This window comes from Armigeres subalbatus, chromosome 3 (genome assembly GCF_024139115.2).
Source record: "Armigeres subalbatus isolate Guangzhou_Male chromosome 3, GZ_Asu_2, whole genome shotgun sequence".
NCBI classification, from domain to species: domain Eukaryota; kingdom Metazoa; phylum Arthropoda; class Insecta; order Diptera; family Culicidae; genus Armigeres; species Armigeres subalbatus.
In genome coordinates, this window is record NC_085141.1 from 202849760 (window position 1) to 202873864 (window position 24105).

At 36.7% G+C, this 24105-nt stretch overlaps 1 protein-coding gene across 1 annotated transcript in view; it reads left to right on the forward strand.

The window, feature by feature from the left end:
• Nucleotides 1-24105, forward strand: part of LOC134226764 (kelch-like protein 18) — a 121504-nt gene that overhangs the window by 94736 nt on the left and 2663 nt on the right. The window contains exons 12-13 of the mRNA XM_062707736.1: nucleotides 4056-4175; nucleotides 15087-15142. Of these exons, the coding sequence (XP_062563720.1) occupies nucleotides 4056-4175; nucleotides 15087-15142 (176 nt within the window). The remainder of the gene's footprint in view (nucleotides 1-4055; nucleotides 4176-15086; nucleotides 15143-24105) is intronic.

Sequence of the window (24105 nt, forward strand, 5' to 3'; positions counted from 1 at the left end):
GAGTTCTACTTTAGTTCTAAACAGTTCTTTTTACCCTCTGCACCCTGTGGAGTTTATTCTATCTGTTGGCAAGCAGGAGTGTCTTGAAACACCTTGTCCTATTGATACTTCACTACATGTGACTGATGACAATGACACATTTCCAGATTGCTTTGATTGCTAACACCGTGGACCCCCGATAATTTGAACGTTACCTCATTCAAATTAACGGGGTTCATTTTTAATTTGAACTTCTAGTTACTCTGTTTGCATCAGAAAAATTGATTTCTGGCTGCTCTCTTCGCTGGTTTGTTTTGATTCTGCGTTACGTTCCACGGTGTTCCATTTTTCTAAATGATGTTTGAACCATTTTTAATTTGAACGATGTTCAAACGAACGGGGTTCAAATTAAAAAGTGTTCAGATTAAAAACGGTCATATTACCGGGGGTCCACGGTAATGTGGCTGTCAGTTGTGGTTCGTATTACAGCTACTTTGATGATAGACGAATCCAAGCAAAAATAAGAAGAAGACACACGACGGTGTTAACTTTGACAGATCCTACAGCACAGCATAGGAAGATAATTTTAAAATGCTTATAGGGGTAATGACGGCTTTGGCAGGTTTTGTTCTATTATTGGCAGGGGGGTTTTTTATGACTGATTATGCTCAAATTTGGCCTAAACATTCTTTGCATATCAAAGAATATTGTGGCCAAATTTCATAAAATTCGGTCGAAAAAAAAACCCCTGCCAATAATAGAACAAAACCTGCCAAAGCCGTCTGTTCCCCTAATAAATTCTAGACAAAATTTAATTAAAATCTGATTGAAGTATGATACGGAAAAAGTTCCGAACTGTATGATAGGCACATTTTTGGAAAATATTCAAAAAATTGAGATAAGCTTCCGAATATGTAATTCAGAACTTTTCCCGTATCGTACATCAATCAGATTTTAATTACAATTTGTCTAGAATTTATAATAAGCATTTTAAAATTATCTTATCTAGTTAAAAATTTGAACTTCGTACTTAAAGTTGAGTTCTTTAGGGTCTGTTCAAATATTACGTAACGCAATAGGGGGTGGGGGGTTGTTTTATTTTTGTTACGATTTGTTACGCAAAATATAGGGGGTGGGGGTCCTTCGAGAAAATGTTACGCGTAACAATTGAGAAAAAATATTAATTTTTTACAAAAAAATAGTTATTGTCTTCAAAATAGCATAAAATACACAAAAAATAATAATTTATTGTATCGTGGCTCAAATTCTACCAAAAACAATATTTTTTCAAAAAAAATGTATTTGTTACGCGTTACGCATAGGGGTGGGGGTAATTCTAAATTTTGTTACAGATTGTTACGAGGGGGTGGGGGTTCTTAAAAACAACGTTTTTCGCGTTACGTAATATTTGAACAGACCCATTAAACTTTTCTTTAGGTTCTTTATTTTTTCTGTGTAGGGCTAAAAGTCTCCTTAATGAAGACACAAACAATTTTTTTTTGCGCATGCGAAACAAGCGACAAAAAAAAAACTAACGACAAAGCTTTGTTTTTGTCGGAGACAATAAATGACAAAGATTCGAAAAAAATTGTCAGCAACAAAAAAAAAAGACAATTTTGTTTCAAATTTTTCATTCCATTATTTTGCATTATTTCTACTTCGAATTCCAGTTTTATGCTATCGTAGTTTTTGCTTTTATGGAAATATTCGCGAATATAACTGTGATTACAAAAAATAACATCGTATTTATAAAGGCTTGTTGCGAGATGCGTTTGTCAGTATCAAACTCTGTTGATGACAGAGGGTACATTGTTAGGTGTTGCTCGAATATTGATTCACTGGTCATTACAATTGATTTTCCATGAAAAAAAACTTCAAAAATAAAAACTACGTGGTTTTAACTACATTTGGTACCATACCACGATACCACACTCGCTTAAGGTGGTTATACAACAAAGCCACAAATCGGCCATCTTGGAAACCACGTGCTTTTTCTAGTGATTTTCAAGAACACGAATTGAGAGAACCACAACGCCCATGGAAATGAAACATCCGTAGATCGTTTGCTTACTTATGCTAAACAATCGACTTTAATTTTAGCATTGTACGAAAATTATTACGCTAGATTTGAACTTTTGACAATAGGAGTGGAAAACCGTGTGGTGAATTTGAAATTCACCACATGGCTTGATTGTATAATCACCTTAAGGTGAAATCAAATCGTTATCATTTTCATCATTGAATGCTTAACTTTTTTTCTACAACAAATATGATTTTGAAAAAGTATCACCGGCGCGTGCTTACTCACAATCTACATGCTGACACATTTACAGTTACATCAAACAACTGAAAACCGAAATACGCCGCTCCAAAGTTGCGAGGTGATAATGCTAGAAAGAGACAAAAGATAGGAAAAATAACACGGTGTTTAGTGCCTCCCCGAGTCACCTTAACTATAATGAGACAAAGATGAATTCAACTTGTCAAAATATTTATTTATTTGTTTAGACCACCATCTTCATCTTTAAACTAAAAACCCGCATAGACTGTTTTAAATTAACTTAATCCTATTCTTAAAAACTACTCTACTAATGTAAAAGTCAGACTCTTCACTAACTCCATTAAAGCGTCTACAGCACACGCAAAAAAATGCATATTGTTTTCACCTGAAAATTCAGGTACATTTTACGTGAACACGTATAGTTACAACTTTTTCAGAAAATTTAGGTGAAACTTACGTGACCAGTGAATTTTATATGAAAACTCACGTAAGGCTTTTACGTGGTTTTCACTTAGAATGTGAATCTGTAAGAATCATGTAGACTGCAACCGCAATTGGTTGTGGGAAAAATCTAGGTGTTTTTCAGGTGGAAACAACGTGCAACGGTACAAACAACGTTTTGGGTACATAAGTATGAGGGATTGTAGTGCCCGTACCGCGTGCGGTGGCTGGGGATCCATAGCATTTGTTGATTCCGAAATCGACGTGCTGGTACATGCTTGTGGGCCCTCGGCAAGCCTTGTTGGATAAACGTACAACTCGTGCTGAAAAAATCATCTTTTTGCAACTAGTTGCACAAACTACTATTAGAAAATATTGCCACATCCATTTCTCAGCCATCTATGATTCGATTTGCACCTTTTTGTGCATAAACGGAAGCTTTAAGGTGATTATACAATCAAGCCATGTGGTGAATTTCAAATTCATCACACGATTTTCTACTCCTATTATCAAAAGTTCAAAACCAGCGAAATATTTTTTGTACAATGCTGAAATCAAAGTCGATTGCTTAGCATGAGTAATCAAACGATCTACAGATGTTGTGATCCCCATGGGCGTTGTTGTTCTCTCAATTCGTGCTCTTGAAAAATCACTAGAAAAAGCACGTGGTTTCCAAGATGGCCGATTTGTGGCTTTGTTGTATAACCACCTTAACATCGCCATTGAAGGCATTGACTTTGTTTTTTCGCAATCGGACATTGTGTTCTGAAGATTTCGCAGTCGGACATTGAGCTCCATAGAAAGATACCTCTGAAATACGAGCATAAGACATTCCGGCACAAATATCTCAATAATTTATATCTGATCAAAGGTTTCAAATCAAATCTGTGTATTTTATTGAAAACGATTTGTGTGAATTGAACACAATTTTGTGTTCAATTCACACAAAACAGGCCTCTTCTAGAACAACACATACATGGGAGGTTAGCAATATATTTTCCAAATAATATATTCCAAGTATACCTATTATTTATTACATTGTATTCAACATTGGGTGTACATTGTATTCAATGTGATGATAATCGGAATAAAGGCTCCTCCAGACCTGAGCGATTTCATCGCCGCGATGGCGACAACTAGTCGCCTAGCGTGTGTTTTGGGGAACCTTAAAGTGGAAATGCCGGTAAATCCATTATTCTTCTTCTTTTTCTTATTGGCTTAACATCCCCACACTGGGACAGAGCCGCCTCGCAGCTTAGTGTTTATGCCCCAATTCGATTATCCGAATTTTGCGGGATAATCGTTCTGCATTTGAAAACAAATATCATATTTAAATCATTTCTTGTGCTTTTAGGTTACGATGGAAGTTGCTTTCTGCGTTCAGTAGAAGTGTACACACCCGAAAAGGATCAATGGCAATTGATTGCTCCGATGAATGTAAAGAGAAGTCGGGTGGCTTTAGCTGCAAATATGGGTAAGTGTCGTGGATATCAAGATGATAGACTTATATATATATATATATATATATATATATATATATATATATATATATATATATATATATATATATATATATATATATATATATATATATATATATATATATATATATTAGAGTGGGGCGTAATTGTATGGGGAAATGCAAGCTTCATCCAACCAAGTGAGATGAAGGTTTTCCTGAATCGTTTTGGAACCCCAATCAACTGTGCAAAATATGGGCTCGATGGGCTGCGTCCTTGCTTTCCGCAACGTGTTTTAAATTCGTTTGGGAAAACGTACTTTTTTACATTTTTGCTCTTAGTGACTTCCTTTTATCGTCAATCACGTGACTCAAAACGTTAGCATATAGCAACTCTGGGAAATGACGTTTAGGGGTAGTGAGGGTATTTTATGAAAAAAGTGCATTTTTGCCTTTCTCGTACAACAAAGTTGTGCCGAAAGGCTATATGATTGCTCCAAAAGAGAATTTTTGATAGAAGGCCCGGAGACCCATAGTGTTATATACAGTGACCTGCATAATAAAAAGCCCACTTGCCGTTTTTCATACCAAATGGTCAACTTTGGAGATCTAGATCTCGATTGCGTGTGAACCAATTTTGCTGAAAATTGGACCAGAGCTCAGATATAAATTGAATTTTACCACACCTGAGTTTCGGGCATATTGATTCATAGGGTAAAAAATAATTGCGGTAATACCAAAACGATTTTTTTGGCGAAAAAATGATTTTATAATATCTTGAAAACTACAACTCATAGTGTTCTTGTGTATTCCGCAAACTTTTTTGTATTGTCAAAATACGCGTTTTTGCTGAATAAGTCATCAGTTTACAACCTATAGAATTTAAGACATTTAAAAAATAATTTTTTGCCAGAAAATCCATTTTGGTATTATCGCAATAACTTTTTACCCTATGAATCAATATGGTCGAAACTCAGGTGTGGTAAAATTCAAGTTATATCTGAGCTCTGGTCAAATTTTCAGCAAAATTGGTTCACACGCAATCGAGATCTAGATCTCCAAAGTTGACCATTTTGTATGAAAAACGGCGAGTGGGCTTTTTATTATGACGGTCACTGTACCGATCGACTCAGCTCGATGAACTGAGGTGATGTGTGTTGTGTATGTATGTATGTATGTGTGTATGCAGGGCCGGATTTAGCCGGAAGGGGGCCCCGAGGCCGACAGCTTGTGGGGGCCCCAAAATGTACAAAAAATGTTGATTTTGGTACATAAGATTTGTGGGGGCCCGGGACCAATATTGATATGGCATGTTCCAGGTCTTTATATTTTTCACTGATACTTTGAATGCCCTGAAATGATGAATTTTCAATATATTTGTCTATTAATTCATTCAAAATGCGTAACCCTTATAACGCATTTGAAACTAACTACACGAAATGGGTAAGATGGTTAATTTTATAATGAACATTTTGCTAAAAATAGCAACCTTCTATCTCTATCCGTTTAAACGTTATTTGCGATTTGCTGCAGATTGGAAAAATACGTTTCGCAATTCCGGATTTAGGATAGGATGTGACAACTCAATTTTGACTGCCTTGTTGTTTCCTCAGTCGATTGCTTCGACGAGGTGGTAACCAGTGCTTCCAAATCATTTTTATGCAAAATCCACCAAATAATCTGTTATTATATTTGATTTTTTCTAGTTCATTTCTTTCATCATTCATCGTGAAAGATGTTACATACTAACATAAACAAGATTTCACGTGAATTAGATGAGTTTCAGAGTGAAAAGGGTGGAAATGTGGTCAATGGTGCTTCAAATTGAGTGGTTTTAATTGGCATAACCTTTGAGATTCATGAATATATCATTCACAGTCCAGAATAATTTAATTTTACACAAGAAATCAATAAAAACAAAACTTTTGCATGTTTTTATGAATATCAATTTTATTCACCAGCAACACGGCCAAGTTAACAATAAGCTACCCTTCTGAAAATGTGCCACCACCGATCGAAGTAATCGATTGTCATTTTCACCCAATCAGCAACCGGTACGATAATGACAGAAAATCGGTACGATTTTTTATGACTTATTGGCACATCCTATCCTAGTTCCGGATTACCTGGTTTAACAGTTCATGTTTAGGTGAAGAATCGCCTACTTTTCCATACCAACAAAATGACAGGATGGCCAGTGAGTCGGGAAATCGGTAAATGCGGAAAATATGCGGGAATTGAAAGTCCATGCGGGAAATGCGGGAAAAAGTCGGGAATTTCTTGAAATTACACAAAAAATCGGGAAAAAAGCCACCAGGTGTTCATTTAATTAAATATGTATAATTACTAGTCGACCCGGCAGACGTTGTCCTGCATAGTAGGCGAAAATGTGCGTTCCGAACTGCCCATGCAAAGTTCGCATAGGAATCACAATTTTTGCCTTTCACGATTTGCTCAACTTTACTCGTAATTTTCGCATTAGGAAATATCATATAAACCCGTCGGAAACTATAACGAATGTTTCTGCTGAAGAAATGAAAAAAATCCATCCGGCCGTTTTCGAGTTATGCGGATACGAACACAGACCATTTCATTTTTATATATAAGAAGTTGTAGTGTATAACATGAAAAAACATTAATTACTATTTTAAATGCATATGTTTTTCCACGTAACGTTTAAAACTATTTGAAGAACTATTCGGAGATTTGTCGAATGTATAATAAAAATGATATTGAAATCAGAATTCTCTAATGTCGAGTCTAGAGCCCTCGGTAGTGATGATGGAAAGCAACATGCCACCTACGCTTCGGCAGGTTTCAGAGACCATAGATATCTCCAAGAGTCCGAGAAAAAGCTAATTAGCATTTCATTGCAGCTTGTGGATTCCTCAAGATGCTTTATCGATATTCTCTTGAAAGCCACTCGAGTTGTGTCTGGAGAGTTGTCGACATCGGTCGAGTATTTCCAATTATGTCCATTTCAAGGCACGCTTATTAACAATCTCTGGACATTCGTTGTTACCATCTTAATTTTAACACATGGTAACGCTGTATAGAAGAAGTGTTTTAGATGTTTGATCGTAAACCAGCAAGAGGATGAAAGAAAGACTGGAGTATGATGCCATAATAAGATCAGGATGTGTAGGTAGAAAAGATATTTTAGTTACTAGATAAAGATTGTCGCTGTCGTCGCTGTCCGGAACATCTTTTGCTGGCGAGGATAGGGGAGCTAAATGTCAAAGAAGAAAAATCCATACGATTTGACAGGTATGTACCACACATGTTTCGGACAGCAGAACAAAGGGAACCGAAGCGACAATCTTTATCTAGTAACTAAAATATCTTTTGTAGGTAGCAATAGTAGAAATAATCAAATCAAAAATACATCAGTGGTCAAAGTAAAATAAGTCTCAAAAACTGAAAATAGATTGAGGAAAAAAATAGAGATGGATAATAAGCAAAAGCGTGAAGTTTATAATTATTATTATTTTTATTAAAGTGGTTTGCAGCAAAAGAGATGAGCCAGCCGATGGATGAAAAAATATTAGCAGACGCAAAAATGCTTATTCTCTCAACGGCTTCTTCACTTTATTTTAAGGTTTACTCTAGTCTAGACCAACATTTGAAAAGAGCGTAACAGTCTATTACAATAAAATTATTTTACATACATACAAATATAAACAGTTTACAATACATTCAACCAGTGGCGTAGCCACGGGGGTGGTTTTGGGCATAAAACCCCCCCCAGAGACAAAATTTTTAGAAGAAAATTTTTTTTACCAAAAAAAAATGTTCTGAAAACCCCCCCCCAGACCAATTTTCTGGCTACGCCACTGCATTCAACAAATTAAAATAACTGACGATCTCTCTGTGCCCCGAGAGAAACGTCCAATGTGTTACCCATTGCAAGATGTGACGAGGTTTCCTTATAAGATTTTTGTCCATCAGTCCATCACTAATGTGTTTTTATGGCGCTTTGCATTTTGTCTACAACAGCCAAGGCGTTGAATACATAGCTCCATTTGGTGTAGGATTCAGATCCTATATGGGCACCTCGAAATAATTTGTGCCATGTGGCACCAACAATATTGAGTCTGTGTCTGGGAATCTTTCTATCTATAATTTTAATTGCCTATCTTCAGGCCCAAACACAGAACATTCAGGAATAGAACATTCACAATTCCAATCAGACATTTGTCACTTACAGGTAAGATAAAATAAACCGTAACACAACCTTCAACCAACGGGAACGAAATTTTTGTGGCTGGTCTAGAAACATCCACAAAAATTTCGTCAATTTGATTGGAGGAAAGGTGTTGAGGAGGACGATTACTTCCTATTCTAACTTAAATTACGCAATCTCAAACAAATCAATCCATGCGATGATGGAACTCTGAGCATTGCAAACGATACGGTAACGATAATACAAAATTAGTTCCTGACGCATCACTTACATTGATGCCAGAAAACAGGAAGACAACACCAAACTTGGTGAAAGAACTTAAAATTACTTAACTTACAACTTTTCGTCGGGGAGCCATATTACAATAAAAAGTTTTACAAATATACAAAATAAACAATAAACACATTTAACAAATTAAAATGATTGACGATCTCTCTGTGCCCCGAGAGAAACGGCCAATTTGTTACCCATTGCGAGATATGACGAGGTTTCCTTATAAGTTTTTGGTCCATCAGTCAAATCCCGCAAATGTGTTTTCATTGCGTTTTGCATTTTGTCTACAACAGCCAAGCCGTTGAATACATAGCTCTATTTTGGTGTAGGATTCAGATCCTATTTGGGCACCCCTAATTAATTTGTGCCATGTGGCACCAGCAATATAAAGTCTGGGTCTGGGAATCTCTCTACTTATAATTTTAATTGCCTATCTTCAGGCCCAAACACGTAACATGCAGGAAATGGAAATATACACAATTCCAATCAGACATTTGTCACTTACAGGTAAGATAAAATAAACTGTAACACAACCTTCAACTGAATTGGAACGAAATTTTCGTGGATGGTCTAGAAGCATCCACAAAATTTCGTCAATTTGATTGGAGGAAAGGTGTTGAGGAGGACGATTACCTTAATCTAACTTAAATTACGCAATCTCAAACAAATACCCATACAACGATGGAATTCCGAGCATTGCTAACGGTAGCGGTAACGATAACGAAAGACGGTAAACGAAAAATAATTCCTGACGCATCACACATTGATGCCAGAACACAGGATAAAACACCATACATGGTGACAGAACTTAAAATTACTTAACTTACAACTAGGTAAGTGAAGAATCTTGTCCTCAACACCTGAGTTACAAATTTTCGTCGGGGAGCCATATTACAATAAAAAGTTTTACGAACATACAAAAATAAATAATAACACTACAATCAACAAATACAAATAACTGACGTTCTCTCTGTGCCCTGAGAGAAACGTCCAATGTTTTGCCCATTGCGAGATATGACGAGGTTTCATTAAAGATTTTTATCCATCAGTCAAATCCCGCAAATGTGTTTTCATTGCGTTTTGCATTTTGTCTACAACAGCCAAGGCGTTGAATACATAGCTCTATTTTGGTGTAGGATTCAGATCCTATTTGGGCACCTCGAAATAATTTGTGCCATGTGGCACCAACAATATTGAGTCTGTGTCTGGGAATCTTTCTATCTATAATTTTAATTGCCTATCTTCAGGCCCAAACACAGAACATTCAGGAATAGAACATTCACAATTCCAATCAGACATTTGTCACTTACAGGTAAGATAAAATAAACCGTAACAAGTCATATTTATTCTTCTCGGTTCCTCGTCTGATTTGAAATCTTCAAAATTGCATCGGGAATTTTTCAAAAATATCGGGAAATATGAGGGAATTTTAAAATGGAAGTTTAGTGGTCACCCTGAAATGGGTACTTTAATAACCATTGGAGCATTCAAATGAGTTGCCTAAAATTGATTATAACACTCATTTGAGTGCTATAATAAAACCCAACAATGGAACAGCAGTAACATGACTGACAACAAAATGCTTAGTAAGTCTATAATAGGTGAGTATAATAATTTGATGGATATGACTTCAAAACTATCCATGGGTATGTTCAGCTATCGTGTCATGGTTTGTCGAGCTGTGCAATGTTTCTCGATAACATGGAAATTAATTGTTTTCTGTACCAACTTGATTTTTTGGCAAGAACGATCATGTGGAGTAAATCCAACTAGATCATTTTGATGTCGATTTATCATATTAAAGCTCATTTTACGTCATTTCGAAATAAGACTGTGTGCAACTCGAGTTGTCAGCATTCGTAGTATTTATTCCATTCAGCAAGCCTCGTTGAATAAACGTACAAGAGCGTTGAAAAAATAACCTATTGGCAACTAGTTACATAAATTACTATTATCATTACATATTTGTTTGGCATATTGAAATATTTAGCATCTAACAATTATGGAATATCAGGAAATAAGAACAATCTACAATAATTACAAACTGTTTTGCCTACGAATACTCAAAACGGAGCGTTTTAAAGAATTATTTTGATGGTTTCTGCTACGACCATTAACAATCTTGGTCTGCCTTTGAACCACATAAATTATGTGTTACTCCTATACTGCAAGAGTTCGCTCGCTGGATCGTTTGTAACACACAAACGAAGGCATTTTATTTTTGCGGCAATAACATCATTTCTGTTGTTCCAGGTGGCTGTATCTTAGCGCAGGAAACTGCAATCAAGTCCCAGAATTTAAAAAAAACTTCAATAAGTTTTCTGTCACATTGTTTTCCAAGACTTGTTCAGTCGCAATTTTTTACTGTTAACCAGTGTTGGTAAAATCATTCTTAAAACTCAATCAATCAACTCGTTTGCGAGTTTAAAGGAATGCATCACGTCTGAGTTTTCCATGCTAAAACGGATCATTTCACTCACTTCCTAAAAAATCATTTTGCTCCAAAAAGTGTTCAAAATCAATTTGGAAGCAATTTATTGTTTACACTCGCAAGAGTATGCATTGTTCTATGCGTTGAACGTTAATTTATTGTTAAGGTCTGAGGGAAGGAAGTTAAAAAAGCACGTGGTAGCACTCTCTGAGAGAGAAAATTGCCCAATTCAGCCCGCCAGAATGACGCTGTCAGTGTCGCCAAAATTATTTCATCATTATGCAGTTTACAATTGCTTGAGAATTTGCCGTAAACGGAGAACAAAAGGGATTGGCAACAATGGGGAAGAAATTTATCACTCATGCAGTGGTTCGGCGAGAGAACAGCAGCAGCGCCGACCAATCACGCAATGAGGAAATCAAAATAAACAAACTCCAGCTGGTTTTGAAAAATGAAAACATGAGCCGTTTCTAGAACAACATTAGAAAATATCGTGGGAGGATTTCTGTACAAGGTTTCCACACAAGCATTGAAAAGTATTTGGGTGATAACAGCAGCATCACTGTGTAAGTAAGAAAAATAAGACAAATAAAACAAATAAGACAAATAAGACAAATAAGATAAATAAGACAAATAAGACAAATAAGACAAATAAGACAAATAAGACAAATAAGACAAATAAGACAAATAAGACAAATAAGACAAATAAGACAAATAAGACAAATAAGACAAATAAAACAAATAAGATAAATAAGACAAATAAGACAAATAAGACAAATAAGACAAATAAGACAAATAAGACAAATAAGACAAATAAGACAAATAAGACAAATAAGAAAAATAAGAAAAATAAGACAAATAAGACAAATAAGACAAATAAGACAAATAAGACAAATAAGACAAATAAGACAAATAAGACTTGTGGACTTCGTGGCCGTGCGGTTAGCGACGTCAATCGTCTAGACGCATGTGCTGCGGAGTGTGGGTTCGATTCCCGCCCCGGTAAAGAGAAAACTTTTCGTAAAGCGAAAAGCTCTCCACTGGTCCACTGGGTGTTGTGTAAATGTCCTGTCCGTTGTCTCATGCTAGATGTTAAGTGTTCAGTCTGTGCGACCTCTGGTCGAAGACGGTGATTCTGTCTTGTCAAGACGAATGAGACAAAAAAGACAAATACATCCTTGATAAATTTCAAAGAGATTGTCAGTTGGGATAAGCGAAGTTCGTTCCCAATTTCGAGTTATAGACATTTTAGTACGAAAATAGCGCTCTACCGCGAGAGAGCTTCCCTCAGACCTTAATATACGAAGGAGAACCATGATTTTTGAGGTGAGTTGCGTTTCAATTCGCGTTTGATTTGAATCGTTCTTGAGTTTTTAGATTTTGAATTTTCCCAAAACTGCTCTTAACATGTGCTTTTCATTTCTTGGTGTCTTCAAATTTCGAATATTTTTTTTTACCTCTGCACTATTTTTGCAATGACGTAGAATAAGCTTTAATATAATAAATCGACATTAAAATGATCTAGAAGGGTTTTTATTTTCATATGACCGTTCCTACCAAAAAAATCAAGTTAGTACAGAAAACAATTAATTTCCATGTTGTTGAGAGACATCACAAGCATCACTTACTGAGCAATTTGTAGCCAGTCAGTGGAAAATATATAGGGGAACTGTTCCGATCTCCATCTCAGTGTACATATATCCATCTCATCGCTAAACAAAGAAATACGGCACCAAATTCGTCGCTTCTTTTTGTCAACATGCGTGCTCACTGCCGAAAAAAATCACAAAAATAATAAATAATAATAATAATAATAAAATAAACAAACCAAATTCCTTTCCATTGCTTTGTTTTTGATGGGATGGAAATAGGAGCTATGAGATGAAGTGGCGAACCGTTCCCCTAGGCCTAAGAAATGCCGTGTCATCGTGATACCGTGTGCATGAGCATGATCGACCGCCCACGGTTGCTACTCCGTTATTGCCAGGTCAGCTGTAATTACACAGAGAACCAACAGATGAAGTTTGGGACTAACATCATCTTCAATGTGTAAGAACTGGTGACCCAAAAATAAGCAATACCAGCGCCGGCCGTGTCTACTGCCGTGATACTCGCTTTGATAGAAGCCGACGAGTCATCTGCTCTTCCACGAGAAATCACTGGGATGTTGGATATATGAGGTAGGAAGTGTAGCAGGGTTGGTTTTGGTAAACGGTCTGCCGTGTATAGCGTGTAGTTTGATTTAAAACAAAAACAATTGAACGAACGCTTATTATTTTAATTATCGACCGCACTACACAACTAAATGCGAACCAAATTTTCACTTTCTGATTAACTTACTCACCCGCACAAAGCGTAACTAAATTTTGACGACCGGCCGATCACACTGCTTACTGGAGAAACACGACAGGACACAAAAAAAATCCCTTTCTCTTCATCTGCTGTCCGAAACAAGAGAAAACACGGACTGAACTGATTAACTTTATTACCGGTCGCGCAATGCAGAACATAATATTTCGGCAGATCACGCGATCGTTTTGCTGTCCGAAACCAGAGAAAACACGTACTCCATGCCGTGTCAATGTTTTACCATAAAGTTAAACTTCCAAGTTAAATGTAAAAACCCTGATTGATCCACCTAGCGGTGTTTGTGCCCTTCTCGTACATCAGATATACTAAAAAATTGAGTGAGAATTTCTTAGCGTGTTTTTTGTATATAAATCGTATTTTTGCCATATCTTTTGATCCCATAGTCCGATCTGGCCAATTTTCGAATGCAATTGCAAACAAATTGGATCAAGATAAGTGCCTAAAAGATGAGTGAGTTTTATTTTGCGCTCACACATACACACACGCACACACATACACACAGACAGACATCATCTCAATTCGTCGAGCTGAGTCGATTGGTATATAACACTATGGGTCTCCGGACCTTCTATCACAAAATCGTCTTGGAAGTGAATATATAGTCTTTTCGTTACAAATTGGTGTACGAGAAATGCAAAAAATATGAAATGCATGGGTTCCATCGATTTTTTTTCCGAAATACCATTTTTTTCAATGTTCCTCATAAAAAATGCCTCTTTTTCATAAAATGCCTCGGGGCTACCCAAACTACCCAATAGTGGGTTCAAATCTCCCAACCTCGTACGGGAAGCCAAAATTGAGTAAATGGGCTCGAAGTAGTTTGCCTTTACTCTCAGGTTAAAAAAGTACCCAACGGAAAATTTATTTACCCAAATGGAGGTTTATTTCACTCAATTTCGATTTCAGGTAATAAAACTCAAAATTGGCTTCCCATTGAACTGGCGTCGTTGGATTGTTTTGTTCTTTTGTTTTTGACAACAGTAGAAAGAGTGGATAAAAGAGAAGAGAAAAAAATAACTCAAAAGTAGCTTTAAAAAAAACTCAACGCTTTGTAATTTTTTTCTTCCGTGTAAGCTTTCATTTGAAGGTTGAGCCCCCAACATTCCAGACTTTGTCCAATTTTGGGATACCCTAATATATATACATATCTCGCTTAACTTTTCAAAAGGACCTAAGTAACATTTTTTTCATGACTTAATTTGAGTACTGCAATCAAAAGCTTTCATGTTGTTCTATTGATTGCGCTATTCAAATTAATTCATGAAAAAAATGTTACTTAGGTCCTTTTGAAAAGTTAAGCGAGATATATATTTTATTACACTCTTGTAGAGTTTAAATGTTACTTGAATATAATAATTATTGTTGACTGAGCGAATCAAATATTATCCATCGGTTCAAAAATTTTATTAATTATATTGATAATAAATACTTTCCAAAAAACACGTTTGATCGATTAAATCATTCGATTGATTCATCAATATTTTTTTTGTTCGAAACAATATTAAAGTATTAATGAAGTTATTAATACAATATTATTGTCGAATCTACAATCCTACATTCCGATGTGTGATTTAGTTGTTCTAGATAGAATATTAGATAAGTAACATATAAATAAAGTTATAAAAAAAAATTAGATAAATTATGTTGAATAATGTACATTTTGTTACAGGTAAATTGTGGGCAATTGGAGGTTATGATGGAGAATCAAATTTATCTACAGTAGAGGTAAGTACATATAACGTCTCGTATATAAAGTCTCTGAAAGTCAATTTATGCATATGCACAACATGTGACAGATTTAGCTTAGCTTAGCTTAGCTTTGACTGACTACACATATCTATGGTTGCTACTCCTTGTTTGACCAGAACCAGCGAAATTGCACAAAGAATGAACTGAATGATTGACTGGGATTGTTCAAGCATTCTCAGTGTGCAAGTTTCAGTGACTCTAATATTCAAATGATCAATAACGGCGCCGGCCACGACCTTGTAGTCAGTTAGGAAGAGGGAAGGTATATTAGTAGGTGGTTTTTGCTATTTGAAGACCGTGTTTACCTCTGCGTCTCCACAAAAACCACAGGAACACGCAGAGAAATATTGTTTAAACTCAATGATATTATGTATAAAAACAACAAAAATAATTATTGTTCCACGGCCAATAATTTTATTTGTTGAATTCAACAATAAAAAAGATTTGATTTGACAAAAAATATTGTTGTTTCTACAATGTTCCAAAACAGCACTCAAAATAAAAATTGTTGAATTTACAATATATTTTTTTGCGTGTACAAAAAATATTTTTAAATCAAAAAGGAAAGTTTTCGCTTTTAACGATATTTTTTCTTAAATTCAAAAATTTATTTTAAATGTTATATGAAATTTCTTGTGATTATCAATTGTTTTATTTTTGGTTAGGCTGCGTATGAAAAATATAACCACAATAATTATATTTGTAATTTTTTCAAATATTTACTTCACAAACTAGTTTATAATATACTGTATTAATTTATACTGGATTGCAGTAGAAATAAAAATAAAAATTTTCGAAATAAATATATTTTAGTTTTGGTTTAAAAAATAAAATATTTGAGTTTAAAAAATATTTCAATAATTTTATTTTTTAGTTCAAAAGGCAGATTTTCTCTGCGTGAAGGATTATCAGTTAGTTGGTAGGCATCATTGGATCTGGATTCACTCTGATAAGCGATACGACCGTGCCATTCTTTATACACAGTGATTTTACCTAACCATGATTCGGCCACACAAAGTAAAACAAACTAACTACCTGCACACCGAGCAGGAACACGACCAAACGTATATCTATTGATTTACTTCCCGACCGCACAAACTACAACGATACAAGATCGTTCGACATGTATATGAACCGAGCATGGACAATAGTCACCATGCATGCCCGATGGCATATGCAAACTGTAAAGGATCGAGTTTTTGACGACCGAACCGACGTGCAGTATTCTGTACTTACTTGCCCTTACTTGACCGAAGCAAAGCGCAATACAAACGCATTATCCGCCAAATATCAAAAAGATATTTTTCTCCGGCTCGCGACGAATAACACACGCACTGTACTTACTTTCCCGATGGCTACTGCAAGCTATAAAAGATCGCACTTGTCTCGACCGGATCAAAGCGTAATACCTGAAACACGAGAAATCACGCACTCCACAACATGTGACAGATTTAGTTCGAAAAACGTATTGGAGGGTCCACTTTAATCGGTGGGGTTTGATTTCACGAAACCAGTACGCTAGACAGGTGCTTTCCCAACTAAGCTACGAAGGACTTCCGTCGTCCTCCGCAGCTTATTTTGTTTATTTCATTTCGTCACCCAACGTAGACTAGTACATATACATATACATGTTTCTATTTTGTGATGCTATTGTATGATTAAAAAATATGGTTTTTCGGTAAAGTAATATATACTTAGCGGGTATTGATGAAACCAAATTCCCAGCACTAGTCGAGTCAAGTACGAGACACTGAAGACGGTCAAGTATAAGACACTGAGGTCGAAATACGTGTCTCAGGGTGACCAGGGAAAACCGGGAGAACCGGGAAAATGTCGGGAAATATGCGGGAATTTTAAAAACCACCGGGAAAAGTTTTAAAATTTGCATTTGTCTCTTTGTAAATGCAGCAATCTCAAACATCACGAGAGAATTGGTAGACTCGTACCATTCTATTTCAGAGCTTACAATTTTTCGTGCATACTGAAAACTCAAGCAATTTAACAAAAAAAAACTAGTTCAATTTCCTTATTTTTTACTTATCTCAATCGATTCCTGTTAGGTTGCTTAATTTGTCCAAATTAATATGTCTGCATTTTTTCATTTTTTTTTAAATTTTTGATTTGGAACATTTTCAAACCATTAAAAAAGCTGAAAAGCACCTTCGTTCTCAACAATAATATTGTTTTAGACAATTTGGGTATTACAGAAAAAAAAATCAAATTTGTCTTTCACGATTCTCAGGATGCACCAAGGAGTTGTGATGATGGAAATTTGAAATTTGATTCACAATTACACACCGTAATTTATGCCATCATTATGAGGTTTCGGTAAAGAAGATTTTTTTAAAATTTCATTCGTATTCTTGTTTATGGACGAACTAAACACTTTAAACGTAACTATACTCAAACGTAAACAAGAATAGAGATGTTTGACTCATAGAACATGTTATATGTTAGAAAATGTCAGAACATTATTTCTAATATCATACTGTCGATTGGTTTGAATAACTGCGATACACACACTTAATTTTTTTTACCGGGATCTCAGCAAAATGTTGAACTTTTACCGAGAATCGCACAGCCGTGCCCCAGCGAACACGTTCTTGCCGAGATTTCTGTCAAAATAGCCGAAAATCAGCTAACAAACGCTATTTTTGCCGGAATATCAGTTATTTATTTTGCTGGCGCACGGTTGTGCGGATTTTTGCCGAGCTGCAGAAATAAAAACTGAGTGTGCAGAGATGTTTAATAATCGTACCTTGCAAGGTCTTGTTTACAATTCCTTCCAAAAATTTTGCAACGAGAAATAAGTTTCGGACTGAATTATGTTCACAAGTTATGTAGCAAACTTAGTCTTGAAAGGTCCTGTTTCTGATAACGCATTGATGGACACATAAGCTTTGTTACTGTTTGAAAAAATTTATAAAATTCTATCAAAATGTTTAATATGTTTATTAATTGTAGAAATATGATCTGTATTTCAGTTACAACATTTTCAACCAACCAATTAACCTCAAAATCTTAGAGCTCATACACGATTTCAACCAAATTTTATGTAAATTCAATGAACCGTTTGCATGATTTGTATTATTCGTCACTTTGCATAAAATTTTTCAATATTGATCATCTTATATATATATATTTGTACAGTTTATTTATTTATTTACGAGTACGATAAAAAATATTTTGAATAACAGGTTTGTTTTTTAAAATAAATTTTCTACGTAAAAAATATATCAGGAAATTGTTTTAGGTTTTAGGCGAGACTAGGTTCGCCGGGTCAGCTAGTATACGATAAATATTGATTTTACTTGCGTCGAGATTATTTCTTTTTTTAAATTTATATTACATCAACAGACTTGATACATCCCCAATGGTGGTTGTGGTTCAAAAAATCGATTTTGCTCCACAACGCTCAATTGATTCTATATTCTGAATATGGCGCTTCCTCATTAAGCGCCGGTTAAAAGAAAACCTACATAGCTGAATGGAATTCTCAAGAGCTTTTACTCAGCGGAAACCGCATTTCAATTAATCGTTCCAATAATTAGTAATCGAATTTAATTTATACCGTAGTTTTCTGGAGCTAATTGCGTAACTCCCAAACACGCAACATTGCTGCTCGTGGCGCGAAAGATAGCACCCACAAATTCGGGCTACTATGTTGCACTGCACGTTTCAGTGATGCCCTCAATGAAGTTTAAGGTCACTCCTGACAGAATCCAATTTTCAAAGTACTCGCGTTTTCAAGGGCACACCATTTGATACGGAAGCAACGCACAACTATCATTTTTATTTTTTCACGCATGCTGCAGTGACCATTTAAAGAATCCATGACGACCAGCTCAAACAACTGCGATACAGCGCTTAGCGACGTGATTCCTCGATAATTACTTATATCGCGCTTGCTTCCCTTTTTGTACACATGAAACATTTCAGCTGTCTTCCAGCAGGACGGAAATACACCATTAGAAATGGAGAGCTGGAAGATTCGATGAAGTGGATCCAAAAGGCAGGAAATGTTCGTTTTTAGGAAAACCGACGGAACGCTGTCAGGTTCCGATTTGTACGACGTTTTTAACCGCGTGGCTGCACTCGCTATGGCATCTGTACTTACATCGACAGTGTTTAGCGTTTGATTCGTTATGGGTACATTACCCGCTGCGCTGGTTATGGAGTCATTGGAGAGGCGCTCATCGACAAACACGCTAGCAAACTTGGCCTAGAATAGGTTACAAATCTCTTGTTTAGTTGACGACATGACTCCATTGTAGACCATGGACGGTGGAAGACCTACTTCCTTTAAGCCGTTGCTGTATCCTCCGCTGGTAACGTTGAAAATGGAAACGACTTAACCGTTTGTATTCATGGTTGAGCCTAACATAATGGTGTTTCAAGGGAAGAGTGCGGAACCTTGTGAACCCTTTTAGGACGGCCTTTTTTGTTTTTGTTCTTGTCAACGAACAAAGGTCATTTGTCATTCACGGAACCCTAGAGTCGGTATGGGCTATCTTTTTTGGAACATGTCTGTCAATGACATACACCAAGACATGAGAAAAAGTTTGTGCAGCGATATTTGCATCGGCGCATTCGAGGATACTCTGCCAATCCAAGTTAGACAGCACTTCGGCAATACTGCAATAATTCGCCTTGCCAAAAACGTATGACACAGCCGTTGAGGTACCAACATTAGGTCGTCATTCTCAACTCCAATTAGGGTTAGGTGGGGCAAGATGGGTCACGGGGTAAGGTGGGTCAGGGCCATTTTTGAGCGGATCTGGGTCATTTGGCATAACGCCATCTGGCATAAGGTCATTTGGCATAAAGGCCATTTGGCATAATGGTCATTTGGCATAATTTTGAACTGTAAGAAAAGAGTGGGTCATTTGGCATAACGGACATTTGGCATAATTTCGAGCTGTGAAAGCGAAAGGGATATTTCATGTAATGTTTAGCGTAGATAAAGTAGGTCGAGGCTGTTTTCTGATTAATTTAGATTGATGGTAGACATTTTCCGGGAGAACGAAATAACAAAACGGCAGAATTACTTCCGAGAGAGGGATCACATCCATCAATGACTTATTCCGGCCACATGCCTACTTTTAAAGTAGGGATTACACCCACCATTGCTTCAATCCGAGCATGCGCCGTAAGAAAGGATCAAATCCACCATTGCCTTAATGCGGGTAAGCGCCTAACTTCAAAAACTCAAGCAACACACTTGTCGTAGACGAGTTACTAAAACCAATCAAGTCACATATGAGTTATTGCAACCAAATCAATCTGAATTGTGCTTTTTGGGGAAGAGATCACATCTACCGTTGATTTTTTCCCGACAAGCGCCTACTTATAAAAAAGGAGTCACATCTACCATTGCCATAATCCGGGCAGGGCCTACTTTTAAAGAAGGGATCACATCCACCATTGCATTGCCACAATTCAGGCCACACACCTACTTTTAAAGAAGGGATTTCATCCACCATTGCTTCAATCCGGACAAGCGCATATTTTTGAAAAACAAATCAAATCATCCATTGCCATAATCCGTGCAAGCGCCTTCTTTTAAATAAGGAATCACATCCACCATTATAATCCGGGCAAGCGCCTTCTTTTAAAGAAGGGATCACATCCTCCATTGCCATAGTCCATGCAAGCGCCTACTTTTAAAGAAGGGATCGCATCCACCATGGCCTTAAGTCGGGCATGCGCCTACTTTTAAAGAAGGGATCACTTCCACCATTGCCTCAATCCGGGCAAGCGCCTTCTTTTAAAAAAGGAATCACATCCACCATTGTCATAATCCGGGAAAGTGCCTACTTTTAAATAAGGAATCACATCTACCATTATAATAATCCGGGAAAGCGCCTTCTTTTAAAGAAGGAATCACATCCACCATTGCCATAATCCGGGCAAGCGCCTTCTTTTAAAGAAGGGATCACATCCTCCATTGCCATAGTCCATGCAAGCGCCTACTTTTAAAGAAGGGATCGCATCCACCATGGCCTTAATTCGGGCATGCGCCTACTTTTAAAGAAGGGATCACTTCCACCATTGCCTCAATCCGGGCAAGCGCCTTCTTTTAAAGAAGGAATCACATCCACCATTGTCATAATCCGGGAAAGTGCCTACTTTTAAAGAAGGGATCACAACCTCCATTGCCATAGTCCATGCAAGCGCCTACTTTTAAAGAAGGGATCGCATCCACCATGGCCTTAATCCGTACATGCGCCTACTTTTAAAGAAGGGATCGCATCCACCATTGCCTCAATCCGGGCAAACGTCTTCTTTTAAAGAAGGCATCACCATTGTCATAATCCGGACAAGCGCCTACTTTTAAAGAAGGGATCACATCATCCATTGCCATAATCTATGCAAGCGCCTACCTTTAAAGAAGGGATCGCATCCACCATGACCTTAATCTGGGCAAGCGCTTACTTTAAAAAAAGAGATCATATACTCCGTTGCCATAATCCGGGCAAGCACCTACTTCAAAGAAAGAATCACATCCACCATTATAATAATCCGGCCAAGCGCCTAATTTTAAAGAAGGGATCACATCCACCATGACCTTAATCCGGGCAAGCGCTTACTTTTAAAGAAGAGATCATATCCTCCATTGCCATAATCCGGGCAAGCACCTACTTTTAAAGAAGGGATCACATCCTTCATTGCCATAATCCGGCAACACACCTTCTTTTAAAGAGGAGATTATATCCACCACTGCTCTTTTCCGGGCATGCGGCTACTTTTGCATTGCATTGCAAATGCATTCTTTCCACGAGAGGACAATGTCTTTTTAATATTGTTATCGACGGGTGTTATATTTACTATTCCGGGGTGTTTCCTGCACCACTTAGTCACCATTTAGCGAACGCAAAGAAAAATTATGCCAAATGTCCGTTATGCCAAAAGACCCTCACTTTTGACGTTGGTTACAATTATGCCAAATGTCCATTATGCCAAATGGCCGTTATGCTAAATGGCCGTTATGCCAAATGGCCTTTATGCCAAATGACCTTATGCCAAATGGCGTTATGCCAAATGACTTTATGCCAAATGGCCCGCTCCCTTTTTGAGCATCGCACACATTTTAATGTGGAGATTATGACTTTGTAGGAGGAATCATTTGGTTCTACTTAATGGTCACTCGATTTGATGATAAAATTTCATTTTGGTAGAGTATGACAAGGTAAATTATTTTTCAGCATTGTTTCTTATGCGAAACACACTTTCTATAAAACGTGTAATCTCGTCAAGCAATCTAAAATTAAAACATTTTTAGTAATACAGTGAGTAGTATTATAAGTAATGTAGGCGATGTTGTACTAACTGCGTGGAAATAAATAAATTTGATCGAAAATTAGACATTCTAACACGAACTTGCAAATGGGGCAAGATGGGTCAGCACATACTAAAGGACACAGTTCGTATTCGAAACATATTTTCCATTGCTGATGTAATCATTTTAAGGTTACTTTTGAGCATAATGATGCTAATTTGTTAATTAACCCTTAAATGCGCAATGTTGTTTTAAAACAACAAACCAAAAATACGTTTAATGTTAATGATTTCAATGGTTATTTACGTTTAAAATATTTCCGACGATTTCTAAAAAAATCGCCTTGCGCCTTTAAGGGTTAAAAATGTATATTTTTTGTCTTTAAAAATGCAATACTCGGACGGCTTGTTTTCATAAGAAATTACAGACATTTTTAAATGTAGTGCCATTTCTTAATCCGAGACTTTAAAATCCTTTTTTATTCAATAACATCATTGGCATTAAACTCATCTATATGTGTGTAATTTAATATTGTGAATAAAAACAATATTAATTGCAGAACTTAAAGGTGACCTATCTTGCCCCGCTGTTTGACCCATCTTGCCCTGGCATTTTTTGATTGACAGAAAAATATACTTCTACTTTAATGACTCAAAATGAAATAAAAAGTAGATTTTTTGTTATTTCATACCCCTGGCGTACAGATTATGAGCTATTTTTATAGATCCACGTTGAAAAGCTACATTAAAATGTGTCTATTTTGAGGCATTGAGGGTTCGCTTTAGGTGACCTATCTTGCCCCATCCTACCCTACTAGAGATGGATGGTGCGGGGCAGCCTTGACCAAAGGAGCAGGTGCAGTGGAAATACATGGAGCGGTGTAACGACCGCCGACGAAGCAAAGATCCAGCAAGCGATCATTCCCATTCACGATGCAATTAAGGTGACACGGGAAGCACAAAACATCATCAAATCGTCATCATTTCATCATTGAATGCTTAATTTTTTTTCTACAACAAATATGATTCTGAAAAAGTATCACCGGGGCGTGCTTACTCGCAATCTACATGCTGATACATTTACAGTTACATCAAACAACTGAAAACCGAGATACGCCGCTCCAAAGTTGCGAGGTGATAATGCTAGAAAAAGACGAAAGATAGGAGAAATAACACGGTGTTTAGTGCCTCCCCGAGTCACCTTAACTTGAGATAAAGTTGCAATATTGACAATATTACAGTAATTATCCAGCAACCTGAGAGCTCCCGGGTGAAACTCGGAATGCTCCTGATCAGGGCGTAGGAAACCGTTGTGAGTTGGAACCCACGCGACTCCTGCAAGGTTGAAATCGCCCAGAACGATGATTTCATCGTTGGGAGACGCTATTTCCGACGCAATGAAGACTGATCGGCAGCAGAGTGTAAAATAATCGAAAATTTTTGGTGAATTCCATTTCTCTTCATTTGTCAGTTCACTTCCGACACATTCATAGTCGGCTCTGGACAGTCAATATTCAGTTGAATATTAGTCATTGAATATTTATGCACATTTTACAAATTGATAAATTATCTAAAATCTGAACACGTTTAAAATTGGTAAAGTAATGTATCACATAGAACTGAATCCGATTTTCATCTGCGAGGCACTTTCAACGGTAAAC